General features: G+C 39.2%; 1 protein-coding gene across 9 annotated transcripts in view; it reads right to left on the reverse strand.

Annotated features, from left to right (window-relative positions):
- HIVEP1 (HIVEP zinc finger 1) overlaps nucleotides 1-15,238 on the reverse strand; it is a 126,677-nt gene that overhangs the window by 11,220 nt on the left and 100,219 nt on the right. For all 9 annotated transcript variants that reach the window (XR_008436160.1, XM_053970379.1, XM_053997240.1 and 6 more), the window contains 3 exons: nucleotides 14,080-14,255; nucleotides 11,989-12,093; nucleotides 733-1,250 (listed from right to left, as the gene is read on the reverse strand). Coding sequence is in view for 8 of the 9 variants with exons in the window: in XM_053970379.1 (XP_053826354.1) it covers nucleotides 733-1,250; nucleotides 11,989-12,093; nucleotides 14,080-14,255 (799 nt within the window). In the remaining variant the exon portion in view is untranslated. The remainder of the gene's footprint in view (nucleotides 1-732; nucleotides 1,251-11,988; nucleotides 12,094-14,079; nucleotides 14,256-15,238) is intronic.

The raw sequence follows: 15,238 nt of genomic DNA on the forward strand, positions 1-15,238 counted from the left end.
ACAGAGCTGTACACAGGCTGACCTCATCTTTCTGCACACTGCTTTGAAAATCCACATGTCTGACACATGCATGGGCAAAATACATCCTTTTCTGATTAAAATCTTCTTTCAGCTTGGACAAAAGCTGAGAGCACTGGGAACTCAGGTCTCAGTCCTGTGTTCATCTCTCCTTTTGTTATTGTGCAAGGGCAATCTCCTAGTTTCCTTGAACATCTGGTGCTCTTTCTAATTCTACTATTAAGCATATTTGGAGGATAAATAAACAATTGAACCTTTTTTTTAGTGATAAGGCAAAAAACTTTGGGACTAGATTAATTTCCCTTTGGAATTACCCATGATTGTATCATCATATTTCAGAGTGAAATGATTGCTGAATTCTATCACTTTCCCCTGAAAACATAACCACCACCATATGTTCATTTCACGTATTTGTTATTTCCTTCTGATTTGTAATACAATCTACTAGCTCCAAACATCAGCTGAAATTACCATATTACAATTAAACCTTTCAGGAAGACCAAATTTAAGAATTTGAAAAGCAATGTTCCTACAACATCCTTGTGTCTGCAGTCCTATATATTTGTGCTTGGTCTAATTTTAATTCTTCTGAAAGACTCATCATCAAGAATTAAGGGAAAGACGAACATTTTATTCTTTGAAAAATCTCCAAAAATATCTTTTTAGAAGGAGGACTTAAAATCCCACTCTCTCCCTGGTTTTAGACACTCCTACCTTTGTAAGAGCTGCAGTTGATATTAAGGAGTGGCCCAAGGCTGTATCTGGATCAGGGTAATCCACAGACATCTGGCGACCTGGAGATACAGGAGCAATGTCCGTCAGCGCCACATCAGCACCACAGGGACCCACTCCTCTCTCCTGGGTTTTGTCCTCATGTGTTTCCTGATGGGTGGACTCTGCTGGCGACCTGGAGGTCCTGCTGACTGACTGCACAGTGCTAAGGACAGTCATCTTGGTCAGCAGCGCTTTTGGGAGACCATCCATTGAGTCCGTGTGCGCCCCAGTGAAGCAGTCTGGAAGCCTGATGTCGTCGTCGGTGCTGGCGGCATCCTGCAGGGCATGGCGAGAGGGGTGGTGCTGGGGACTGGCCGTCACTGAGGGTGTGGTGGATAGCACTGACTCAGCCTGGCTGTCTTCATCATCGTCCTCATTGTCATTTTCATCTTCATCACCACCATCAGACTCCTCCACGTCATATCCTGACCGGTCATAGCCAAATCTTTGCTTCTCACCTGCAAAAGTGGGGAAGTAGAAGTTAAGACAATGAAGGCCCTGGACTGACTGAGAAGGAAGAAGGAGAGAACAACTAAAACCACCAAAAAAACACATGGCACATGAATTTTCCACTCACACCCCACTGCATCAAAGCAACAGGGAAGACTTACATTTTGTTTTTTTATTTTCCAGCTTACATATTTAACTGTACAGCTACATAATCTTGCATCTTCTGTTTCTATATTGTTTTTAACCTTCTGGATTTGGCCATTTTCCTCCATGCCATTTGTAACCATTTGCTCAAAGTCACCCTTCACTCTTCTGCTCAGGGAGCAGTGAGCAGATTCCCAGTTCATTAGGTTCCCAGTGCTGACATGTGGAGCTGGTCTGTCAACCTTAGCGGTGGGATATTCTCTGGATGGTTCTGACTCATAAGTGGGTGTTCTTGTACCTAATATGAATCACGGCTGCAAAGGTTTTTGAAGGATGCAAACAGAAAGACTGGAGGCTGTTAGTCAAGAATCTGTCTTGTTAACAGGCAAAAGAGACCAAAATTAGACCTTACTGGATTTCTTCACTTCACTGACGTTTTGAAAGGTTTATTAAAAAATTACCTGAGATGTCCTAGGAGCCAAGAAAGCATTAATTGTATCAAAACTTACCTATGAATCTTTGTTTGCATAAAGAAGCCCTCCTTACAGCCAAACCTCTGTCAAGGGGTAAATTTCTCTACAAAATACAGTTCTACTGCAGCTTTTCACCTTTTGTATCTAACTTGGAAAGAGAGTTGTCTTTAGTAAAACAACAGAAAATCCCATCTGCTATGTCTGATTCCAAGCCAGACTGTCTGGGATCATATTTTATAAAAGACAAAATGCTTTGAATACATTAATATTTTGTATTTGATTAAAGGTCTGTCTCTTGAGCTGTCCAAAAAAACATATCTGCAAAAAAATCATTTGGCTCTGTAAAACCAAAGATGTCTGGTTAGATAAAATCTCAAAGATGTTGTTCTAGGGAAATCTACACAACAACTTGCCATCAAAATGAACAATTCTGAAAAAAATCAGACCCTTAAAAGAATCTGAATATACTGCCTATGCTTCAGGCTGCTAAGTTACCAAAATCAAAACAAACATTTTGAACTCCAGATAAAATAAATGAGTTTAACTAAGCTACCTTTCAGTAAGTTACCCACCTTACTAAGCCTTTAGGGTTTCAAATGAGCAATGCAATTGGGAACTAATAGCTTCTTTAAAAAAATCCATCTGTAATGACTTTCCCCTTCTTTGCCTACACAATAATTCGTACATTAGCTAAATATGGAAACTAGATTTCCTACATTTACTACAGCAGACATGAACATGTCAGACATGTTATTAAAAATACCCCAAATCCTCCAGGTCATTGGAACGATCCTAACAAAAATATTTATCAGAATTTTAAATAGTCTTAATTTATAATTCTCGTCCACAGACAAAGCTGTTAAAAATAGAAAATACATTTTAGTGGAAAAATTAATTCATTAACTTCCATTCCAAAGTTATGGCAAGTACGATTGTTAAAGATATTATTAACAATAACATGTGGACTGACTAAATGTTTTTGGTATTTTTTTCTCTATAATTCTGTCATTTCTATTCTTCATATAAACAGTATTTCTTCAGTAACTTGCAAGGCAAACATATCTAAAATGTTAGAACATCTACATATGTTTGATTTCTGAATGGAAACAACTACCTCTGCCTTCAATACCAATGACAACCTAGGAGGGTCCCAGCGCCCTGAGCTGGAGGACTATGGCTGTGAGAATGATAAACTCCCAGTTGACTCTGAAGTTGTGTGGGAACTGCTGCTCCAGCTGGATGCCTGAAGTCTATGGGGTCTGGTGGGATTCATCTGAGAATACTTAAAGAGGGCTAATGTCATCGCAAGGCCTGTCTCAATTTTTGAGCAGTCCTGGGAATCTGGAGAGGTCCTTGCTGACTGGAAGCTGGCTAACGTTGTCCCAATTTTCAAGAAGGGCAAGAAAGAGGACCCCAGAAAATACAGATCAGTCAGTCTCATTTCTGTGCCTGGTAAAGTTATGGAGAGGATTATCCCAGGAGATATTGAAAAACATCTGGAGGACAACACAGCCATTAGTCACAGCCGGCACAGCTTCATGGGAGGACAGCCCTGCTTATTAAACCTGATTTCCTTGTATGGCAAGGTAACCCATGCAGTTGACCAAGGGAAGCCAGTTGTTATAACCTTTCTGGATTTTAGTACAGATTTTGATAGTGCTTCTCACAGAATCTTCTGGCATAAAATGCCCAACCCACAGCTGGACAAACAACACATCATGTGATGGGTGAACAAATGGCTCACGGGTCAGGCACAAAGGGTTACAGTGAGGGGGGTGACATCAGACTGGTGACCTGTGACTAGTGGGGTTCTACAGGGCCCCATCCTTGGCCCTGTGCTCTTCAAAATCTCCATAAATGACTTGGATGCAGGACTGGAAGGGACACTGAGCAAGTTCACAGATGATTCAAAACTGAGAGGAGTTGCTGACTCCTTCAAAGGCAGAGAGGCCTTGCAGAGAGACAAATTAGAGATGTGCAATCCCCAGCTATATGAAATTCAACAAGGGAAAGTTCTGGATTATGCACCTTGGATGGAACAACCCTGGATGTACAGACAGACTGGGGAATGAGGGGCTGGAAAGCAGCCCCATGGAAAGGGCCCTGGGGGTCCTGGTGGATGGCAAGTTGAACGTGAGTCAGCAGTGCCCTGGCAGCCAGGAGGGCCAAGCATGTCCTGGGGGGCATCAGGCACAGCATGGCCAGGCAGGCAAGGGAGGGAATTGTCCTGCTCTGCTCTGAGCTGGAGCAGCCTCACCTCGAGTGCTGGGGGCAGTTTTGGGTGCCACAATATGAAAAAGATATCAAGCTATTAGAGAGCATCCAAAGGAGGGTAACAAAGATGGTGAAGGGCCTTGAGGGGAAGCCTTACAAGAAGAGACTGAGGTGACTTGGTTTGTTCAGCCTGGAGAAGAGCAGACTGAGGGGAGACCTTACTGCAGGCTACAACTTCCTTGCGAGGAGAAGAGGGACAGATACTGATCTCTTCCCTCTGGTGACCAGTGACAGGACACAAGGGAATGGCCTGAAGTTGAGTCAGGGGAGATTTGGGCTGGATATTAGAAAAAGGTTCTTCACTCAGCGGGTGGTTGGGTACTGGAACAGGCTCTACAGGGAAGTGGTCAAACCTGAAAGAGTTCAAGATTTGGACAGTGCTTTCGGACACATGGTGTGACTCTTGGGGATGGTGCTGTGCAGGGCTAAGAGCTGGACTGCAATGATCCTTGTGGGTCACTTCAACTCCGAATATTCTATGATTTCCTCAATGCCTCTGTAACAGATATTGAAGACTTCTCCATGTGTCATATCTAAAGAGTGACCTACAGGTTTCCTGCAACTCTTTAAATAATGCAGGGTGCATTGCAAAGTCTTGGAATTTACTCTGGACTCCTTCTTAAATTCAGTCTCTTTAACAATGTCATGTAACTATTCTCTATGAAGTCCTACTGATTTTTGTCTTTTTTTCTCCCTCTCTCCACATGAATCACATTTTCTATGAAAGCTGATGTCAGTCATGAATGACTGTTTCTACTGGCAGGAGGAACTACCTGAAGTGATTAGACTGACTTGCTGCATTTGTAAAGCAAGGAAAACATATGTGCAAACAATGATTTAGAAGAAACTATCTTCTTTCAAATCAACATTTAAAAATACTACTGGAATTACCAGCAAATGCTGCTTATGTAGGAATTTTCTGCATACATCCCAGCTTTCTACAACAAAGCTATGGAAAGAGAAAGGGAAACTCTGTGTGGAACACAGATTCCTTACATGCAGGACTCCATGGGGTATCATTTCCCTCTATTGTTTCCCTGTTTACCTCCACCCTTTGTGCATTTGCCAGCTTCTATTTGAGTGTGGTTTTACCTGGAGCCAGAGCCTGCAGTGTAGGCGAGGTGACAGCGATGAATGTGGTTCCCTTACTCCCACACCACTTTGCAACATCAGATGAGTAAAAAATAAGATTCCTGACTTGCTTGTTCTGGCAATGCACAAAGGAATGCTTTGCTCTGGCTTTTATACCTGCGTGCACGTTTGCTGAAACAAGAGGTGTCCAGGCTTTTCCAATCAGTGATCAGCACTGTGGAGTTACAAGAGGACCTCATGCTGGAGTTTTAAGCCATAGAAGACCCAGGCAGGGTTATGGGTCTCCTCTGAAGGAGGCATTGGGCTGAGGCTGCGACTACTCCTTGTGGTGGAAGATTCTCTTCCAAGCAGTGTCTTTTTAACTAAGCAGTAAGTCCCATTCTGGTAATTGTACACTGCCTACTAAAGTTCCCTGGCACGTTTAATTGGGGAAAAATTAATTCTTCGCTTCCTATCTTGAACTATGCACAATTATAACCATATGCTTATGTAGCTGATATATATATACATGTAACTAGAACTGACTCAATTTCCAGAGGGAACAAAATTACTTCTGTGTTTAACTTTGTATGAGATTGTAAAATGGTGTACGGTATTTTCGAATGAAGGATGTATCATAAATTTAAAGGCTCCTAATATATGGAGAAATGGCTTTTGGCATGAAAGTTCAGTTTCTTTTTTTAAAAAGAAACCAGGAAAAAAGTTTAGCACTATTAAGTGAAGGCTTATGAAAGCTACTTCTCTTTCGAATTTGTAATTCAACTCTCACCATTTTAACAGATAAACTGTTCAAGACAGCCTCAATTTTTTACAAAGAGTCTTTTTGGAAGAGTAGGTGATGCCTTTCATCCTCTGTCAACTGCTGCAATCTTTTCTTTTAAATTCTTTCTTCTTCCTGGACTTCACAGTAAGTGAATTTTACAGACCTGAACTCTGCAGAAATTAGGAACAGCTGTAAATAAAGGCTTAATAGAAACATGGACAAAACTACAAAACTTCTGATTGGGGGTTTTGTTTACATGCCAGCTACAATTATTTTTAAGAAAACTGAATTTTTTGTCCTATGTATTGAAGTGTCTACAAATCATAGGGAAAAATACCTTAGTCCTTCATTTATTTTGCTGTCAGTCCTCAGCTGGTCAGCTCTGTACTGTGTTTATGTTGGTGGTGAGCTTGTTGGACAAGGCTCTGTTATAGTGACATTTTACCCCAGAGCAGAAAAGAAAGAACTCCAAGTTCTTTAGCACAATAGCACTAGCTGGAATTATCAGCATCCTAACATGTCCATTTGAGAAGTGCCTGGGGCTGGTAAAAGTCCACATACTGCTATTTCCAGCTGGGATGCTATGAATTAGGTACTTGAAATATGTCTCCTTATGTACTTTGAAGTTTTTCATTTTATTAGAAGTTTTTCCTATGGAAATCCTTACTGTACATGGTTTTAACAACAGCCATCTAATTATCATCATACTGCAAAGTACTAAAATAAAGGTTCTTCAGAACCTCAACTTACAGCTTTTAATTTTAATTGCAGTATCATTGGCACATGACCTGACTTACTGAGGACCTGTTACAGATTCAGCAATTTCTGCACCAAATCCAGTGATGAAGTTCAAAAGCTTATAACTTAGTCATATTTATATCTTAATCATCTTTAAGTAGGTTGTCACATAAAGAGCAAAATGTTGATTTTCATTCTTTCAGTGGCAGGAAGAAAAGAATAGTTTGAAAATACAAGTCTGGATTGCTCAGATTTACAGATTCCTAAGGAAATGTGCAGTTACGTAGATAACTATGTGACTGACATTAGCTCTCCTTATGCAGATTGAAGACATAGTTTACTAAGTAGCTATTCACTATCTATTAGCATATAAATCTAAATTTATTACATTTACTGGCTTTTAGCACCTGAGTAACACAAAGCAGTGTTTACTGTCTCAGGTTCTGAAGTATCTCCAGTTATGGATTGGCATTTACATAAAAACATTTAAATATAACGCATCCATTCTACAGTCTACATATTCTCCATCAAACTCAAGAAAAAATGTAGACTATGGCAAAAAAGGCAGAAGTATTTTTCAGTATGTCATTATATGATCATAAATCAGAAAGTGGCATGCATAAATCTGCATGCCATCAATTCACTCCCTTCTTCTGAACAATTACAACTTAGGCTTGCCTTTCACCTGTTGTTTTAGATTTGCAATAGATCCTTCCACAACCATTCACATAAATTTAAAGAGTGGTAAACAAAATACTGTTAAACAATGCCAGCATCTGCACCCAACCCTGCTGTCCTGTCATTCTAAGCCTGTTCATAGGCTTCAATTATCTGATTTCAGTTTGCTTCAGCTACTGTCCACTGCTCATCACCCTCTAACAGGACTCACAGTGACATCTACTGGGTTAAGTTCAGACTGGTGATTACCAGGGCTCCTCAGAAATGGGAAGAAGAAAATCTGTGGGCTTTTGACTTTCATTCCTAAGACAACAGAAAGTAATGAAGTGGAACTACACCAAAAAGTAAGAGCAACTTCTGCTTAAAGAGATTATTTACACCTAAACCTTCTTAAGTAATTCGTATATTGTAAATCAAACCTAGCACTACACAGTCTAATGTCAAGCTGTGGGTATAGGGCTTCAGCATGTACTAGATGCCTAATGTACATCTAGTTGAAGAACACTGATATTAACAAAAAAAATTTAAAATAATTATTGTAAACCACACAGAATCAGCCTTCCATTCTCTTTGTAAAAGAAGGATACTATTGCAAGGATTTTCATTTATTTTCACTTCTTAAATGCAGATTCAGTGACAATAGACTGAGTCATGATTAAGCTAATGAAAAGCCACTGAAACTCACTTAAAATCTACTGTAAGTTACGTATAGCTAATTAACTTAGAACTGTGGTAATAATACTGCAGAAATTGAAAGTATTTTCTTAATGTGTGTGGGTGTAAGTATTTATAAATACGTATCTGAAACTTACAGTTAGGTCTTTTTACTGGTAAAGTAATGAACATTTTGGGATAGGATTTTTGCACAGAAACCCCTTAAATGTTCTGCTCATCTACTGATTCCATTATCAAGAAATTCTCTTGTGCAAGTTTACTCAGACATACCATACCATTCATACATTAGCTTATTACGAGTTCAAAGTTTTTAACTGTTGTAGTTTGAACACATATTATTGTTGTTTTTAAGACTAGATAGCAAAATGTTGTGTGAGCAGGGCCAAAGAGGATATCCCCAGTTGCAGTCTGTCACACTAAACAGTTCACCTCCCCTGACAATTTAATTCAGATATTAACATTCCTCACATTGTAACCCTGTATTTTGGTGACAAGAACATTCCACAGAGCAGAAGATGAAAGATAAATGGATGAGGGAATAGCTTTGAATACAAAAACCCAGGCCAGAAAGTATTTACTAATACTCAAATGATGACAAGTCCAAATACAAAGAATGCTATGTTAAAAGCTCTGATCACGTACAGTCTCAGACAGCTAGAGAGCATCTTTATTTTTTCCCCGTGACACCACAGCACAACAAAATTATAGCTTCTCAGATTACTGAAAAAACAGACTCTGTGTGTGTGTGTCTGCCTGTGCTCAGGATTGTGTATGAGTTTGCACTCCTGGTTCAATTTCCATCCATTTAATCTGTACTGCTATCAGTCACAGCTGGCTTCTCATATGAATTTAAAGAATTGTATATTAAAATAACTGTGATTACCCAGACTTTTAAAAACAAAAGATACAAAGGACTGGAACCAGCAAATTCCTTTGGTGGCTTTCTTAAATTTCTGGGTAAATTCTCTAATTCAAAGTGGAATTCTAGTGGAAGACATACAGCTTAGTTATTTTAAGCAAAGGTGCAGACATTTCTATTACCATAAGAATAATCAGTATTCCAAATGTTCAGATAATGAATTAGGTGGAGACAGACAGATAGACAGACAGACAGATGGACATTCTACAGGTCAGGAAACAGGCCAATTTCACACAGTCTTCAGGAAGAAGTTTTTTTTCTGAGCTCATAATTATTTCTTATCAGATTTTCTGCACCTTCCTCTTCTGCTTCTCACGTTGCCTTCCAGCTGAGGAAAGCAATGGGAGTAGACATACCACTCTCTAAAAGACAGAACATTTTTAACAACCAAACCCCAAAAATTTAGGCATTTGAAGATACTGGCTTTTAAAACATCTGAAGGATATGTGGCACAACTGTGCCAGCAATGCATGCCAGAGGGAGGAGGGGTGGAAGTGCCAAAGATGTAACACCACAACTGCAGCTCAGTACCCATGGCCCATCACTCTGTCCTTTATGGGTGACTTGCTGCTGCCAGGGCTGTCCCTGGAGCCCAGACCTGGTACGATGGGTGCTGGCCCCAGTGTGAGCTCTGCTGCTCTGCCCTGAGGAAAGGGCAGCCAAAGAGCTGGTTGAAGCTGATTCAAACGCTTCCTAAAATTAGCATGTTCAGGATTTCAGAGAGGGCAACTGAACCACACAACAGAAAACATGTATGCAAATTACATCACATTTTTTTTCCCCTCCTGATTCTGCCTTAAAACTAGGCTGACAAGAAAGATTCTGAATTATCATGAGAAAAACCTTCATGGTTGGCCCGGTGAGCAGACAGATGAAATCACATTTTTGAAGTGTAGGGTTGCTCGCTGAATTTCCATGGGTAATTGTAAAGGCCCTGTGCTCTGCAGCAACTGGAGAGGCCGGACTGGTTTGGCTGCAGCAAATGCACCTTTATCAGGGGTTTAATTACCCTGATTCTTGGATAGGTTTCTAGTGCTGAACTTTGTGCTGCACTGCTGGTTTTGCTATGGGTACCTGAGACAGATCCTTTGGAAAAGGTAGGGTTTTATCACCAAGTTATTTTTTTGGTTTTTTTTTTGGTTTGGGGCTCCAGGTAAAGAAAGAAGTGCTGCATCCTCTGTTTTGGGGAAAAACAAAATAGGCATTGTAGCCATAAAATTAAATTCCATGAAGAATTTCAAGGATTATGTAGCAAATCCTGTAGAATGTCTGTGCTTTTTTTTCCAAAATAGAGTATTTCATTTATTAATAATTAACATGCGGAGCAAAGAACATATTTCAGGGCATATATAATACACTTATACTATGGTCAAACATGCCTGTACATGATATGTAAAAAGGGAAAGCCTCTCTCTTTCTCAGTTGAATAGTCTTGAGGTCAAAGGAAAGCATTCTTTCAACAAATGTTTGAAGTGGCTTCCTTCGACCCTGTGTTACTGAACATTCAGTTAACATTTGAAACATTTCCCATCGCATTGTAATCACAAATGCAACTTTTAATGCATGCAATTTGGAATATCAATTTATCAATCAATAAAATGTTTTCAGTCCCTAGTAAATGGAAATATCAGTTCACCTGTTGTTTATGAAACTCATAAAAATGTCAAATGCTACAGAACATTGCTTAAATAGTGACAATTTTTCTGTCATGTGAAGACTGGAAATATTAATAAAAATTGTTCCTCTGTAAGAAAAAGACAGTAATTTGTCCTGCTGCTTATCTTCTGTGTTATTTATCTGGTTCCTCAAATTGTGAAGGGAGACATATATTTTGCTTATGAAAAAAGAGTATATTGAAGAAGGCCAAAAATGGGAAAAAATGTAGGTTTCTTTCTACCTAGTGCACTACTGAATCACAGCTGAGTCATATTCCCAGCATTATTTAGAATTAGATTCAAGATTATTCGCTTATTCTGCCAGTGGTTGTCATATGGAAGCAAGTGCATTAATCTTTCTTTTCCCTTACAGCTTAAATAAAGACCCCTACTGCTTTCTTTTCTCCAAGCCTCACCCACAATCTAATAAACTATTCCACTGGAGGGAGAAAAACACACCAAGGCAAGGGAACACGACTCATTTCCCCACAGAGGAATGTGAGGCAGGGAAAAATGCCATCACTGCACTGACACATGCCGAGATCCCAAACAATCCTAATGCACAATCCTGTTCTCCATCTCACTGGCTCTGGTGCAGGCACACCTTTCTTATCATGCCAAACAAGTCACTCATGAACCTGGTTTGGCTCTCCTTGACTGTCCTTGATCTCATCTCCTCTTCAGCAGAATCTTCTTGGGATGTAGGAAGTACAGAATTCCAGTTTTTTAGCATATATATTCATTTTGAAAACATTCTCAACGCTAATGAAGAAGCAGACCAGGTGAAGACAAATAATGTTTTTAATTTCTGTATATTCTCTATCTGCAGATTTATCCCAATTATTTGTGAAGGAGGACAGAGTCCTATGCTGGAAGATGATAAACCTCTCTGCAAAACACTCAGCAACATATTTGTGATTTGTGTGGCATGTTAGTGATTTAATTTCTATGAAATATGCATCCCAAAACTTGGACCATTTCATGCACAACTATTTTCAAAGAAGCACTACACTTGACTGCATTTTTTCCAGGCAAACAGCTGTTTTTCTGGTATTTTCAATCTTGTCATATTTATCTGTGAAAGCGATAAAGTTAAACTGCGTAACACTTTGTGAAAAATTCAGCAGCAATTTATCCTTAGCATATGCTTGTCATTTCTTTCAGTGAACGTTTTTCTAGTGTTTCTGGCTCCCTTGGACTAGTTCTTAAGATTTTTATCTCTGTATCTTTTCCCTGTACAAGAATTAAGAAGCTTTGGAAAAGAAAGGGTAAGAAGCTGAGATGACAAAATAGACACAAAAAATTCAGTAAAGAAAGAAGACTTTAATTTCTTACCAAATTCTTCTTCTCCATCTTGGTCATCTATTAAGCCTACTGAGACTCCCAAATCCATGCACTTCTTGCTATGTGCCTTTGACTTCATATGCTTTGTTAAATTTCCTTAAGAAAAAAAAAAAAAATTATGTGCTCTGTGAGTACACAAATATCTACAAATATATGCTCAACGTGTCCATCTCTTCTTCAGGTACATTTATAACAACCTTATAATTTGATTTCACACTTGCTAGAACCTTGTCCCTCAATGCAAGCTGTCAAGGGCTGCAGCAGATTCACCATCCTGAATGCTACCAACCTGCTGTCTACATTTCAGGAAGTCTTTTACTGAGATAAAATAGATGAGGATGGAAATTCTAAATTATGATGTATTTTGTACTGGTGTAAGAGATCCCTCCTTTGTTTATGACAAAGTATAAAAAGGGGTGATTCAAAGTCATGTTGACAGAAAACCATCACATGAAACAGAAGTTTGTATCTTGCAGCTCTTCCAGTATTTGATGAATTCTATTTTTAGTGTAAACATTTTCAATGCCAACTTAAGCAAACATGTTATTTTTTTTCCAAATCAGAGCATGAACATACTTGATCTGAATCTCAAAAGTGAATGTGTAGCTGAGAGGCCCCACAGGCTGCTCTCCTCCTCTCCTTTAAAAAGAAAATATGGTAAATATCAAGAAAAGAAGAGTGGCTCAGATCTGTAAATGATGATATTTATGAAAAAGTAACTGCCCACCTTAAACTTCACAAAAAATGTTTCTTCGAGGTTTTTAATTAGGAAAAATTAAACTATAATGACTCTTCTATGGTTGTGGAGTACTTTATTTCTGCTTAGAAATGAAGGTGGTAACTCATCCCAAATGTTAAAATAATTGTTGTGAATATATTGACTCACAAAATAGCAAAATTTTCCTGTTTTTGCACACTTCATGAAACTGCTGGCTACACTGTCCTGTCATGAAGAATGGCTTACCAAACATCAAACACCCAACTGTGTGACCCTACTGCCAGCAGCAAAGGCATGAGCCAGGCACAGCAAATGCAGAAGACGATGTGAATACAAGTGTTTGCTAATACTGAAACCAGGGAGATCTTTACATGGGCAGAACTTAATTCCTTGAACTAGGCCAGCACCCTTCCTCTGCAAAAACCATAATGAGAATTTACTGGGTTTGCACTCCAGCATTTCATCGTAAAGGCAATATGATGACCCAGCCTGTCCGGATGCAGTGAGGAGTTTTGACACATCTGAAGCCAATTCATCACACTTTGTGCAGCACTGTGTTATTTCTTGGAAGTTTCCCACCCAACCGCTGCATAGTCTCAAACCCATTAAAAACACAAATGTTCCTGAGGTTACAGCTTGGGAGGGAATTGCTGCTAAATGATTTTCAAAGCCAAGAAAAATTTTACTACTTTTTTTTTTCTGAAATTATTTTGGCTGTGAACTTCTCCTGTCTGTTTCACTTGAGTCCTGGATGAACCACTATTTAATACATTGCCTGCATAAACTGGGATACACTTAAGTATCTGAAGTTATAAAAAGGCTTTAAAAAGTAGACATCCAGCTCTGGGTCTTAGAAGGTCAAGTGTAAACAAACCTTTGTCCTTCAAGAGTTAAAAAAACAAAAAAAAATCAATATAGTAATTTGTTAGAGGCAAATTTCTTTCCTAGAGCAATTGGTTGAGCGCCAATACGAGTACAATATACGTCCATCTCCTACCTCCAAAAGACACTCTTAGGGATTTAAAATTCTGCATCCCATCTCTATCTAGGATGAGCAGCTAACCGTCTCAATTGTCTTTGTCTAACTTTCATCATACTCCCATGATTTCCCTCTTCCACTCCAATTTCTCACCCACTGTGGCATGCCAGACAGTTCATCATATGAAGATGTGATCATATGAAAAAATATACAGAAGACAAAGGACAAGCAGGAAATAAATTACGAGTATTTGAAGCATTAGATAATAAAATGCCACAGAGAGGGAACCTCTTTAGCTCATGAACTGCCAACTGAGAGAAGAAAAAAACTGTACTTTAAAGTAGAAAGAAAAAAAGGGAAAACATACCTAGTAAAGTAGCCTTACCTTTAGTTTTGAAGGAAAAGTTGCAGTAATTGCAGTGGTAAGGACGGACATCGGTGTGTGTGCGAATGTGCTTCTTCAGCATGCTGGGTTTCTTGCAACGTATTCCACATTCCTCACAGATATACTTCCCTCTCCCTCTCCCTCTCACATACACATAGTCTTCATTTGACTTGTACCTAGTAACAGTACCATAAGAAGTAAGGCAATCAGTTGTAATGGGAAAATGAGTCCGGCCAGAAACCCTCATCTACCAGACTTTTTAAAATAACACATTAAATGAATATAAATAACTGACAAAACCAATCATGCTCTTTTTCTGCTGACTCCTGCATGTATTTGTTAAATTCATATCTATATTTATCACTAGCTTAGTCATAGACCTGTTTAGGAATAGCAGCTAATCTTTTTAAATAAAGGTACTCTTGATACTAAACATTTAAAGATTTCAAATTTCCTCTTAGCAACACAGGAACATATCTTTTAAAGGTGTCAGTTCTTGGAAGCAGGTTTGAGCACCTGCAGGTTTGAGGGAGCTTTAAAAGAGCATCTTTGAGGCTCTGCCTTGTGCAGAAAAGGAGTAACATTAGTTACAATGATGAGAAAGTCTTTAAAATTCCCTATCAATGTCCTCTGGACTCAGCCTATGGGGACTGTCTCTAGATGGAAAAAGTAATTCGTATTCAATTATGTCCTTCATATTTCCACTCAAGGATGCCAAATGTTGTGTTAAGCTTTTGTGACCTGGTCCTTTGCAATGTCTGGATCTGAGCAGAGACACAACAGTATTTTACCTGGACAGCTGGTAATGATTTAACTGCTGGCCTAGACTAGATTCAAACTGGGAACCAGTAACTAAAGCCCTACAGCTGACCATTGTAGCACTATCTGTGCTACAAAATTTTACAAGTGTCACCGGCACTTTTCTATTTAAAAATCTGTTTTATAAGATGTTGTACATAGTGCAACACTGTGGTTAAAGCAACTGTTATTTACATCAGGCAACAGATTTAAAGTATTATGGTGCAGGGAGGAGGGCTCTCAGTAAATATTTCCATGGCACTTTTCAAATCAGAGCTCTCCAGCCTGTGTATGACACAGCAAGCTGCCAGAGACAGCACTGAAGGCTGCTGCTTAGCCCCTGGACTATTTCCTTGCCAGC

The sequence above is a fragment of the Vidua macroura genome, chromosome 1, assembly GCF_024509145.1.
Source record: "Vidua macroura isolate BioBank_ID:100142 chromosome 1, ASM2450914v1, whole genome shotgun sequence".
Taxonomy (NCBI): domain Eukaryota; kingdom Metazoa; phylum Chordata; class Aves; order Passeriformes; family Viduidae; genus Vidua; species Vidua macroura.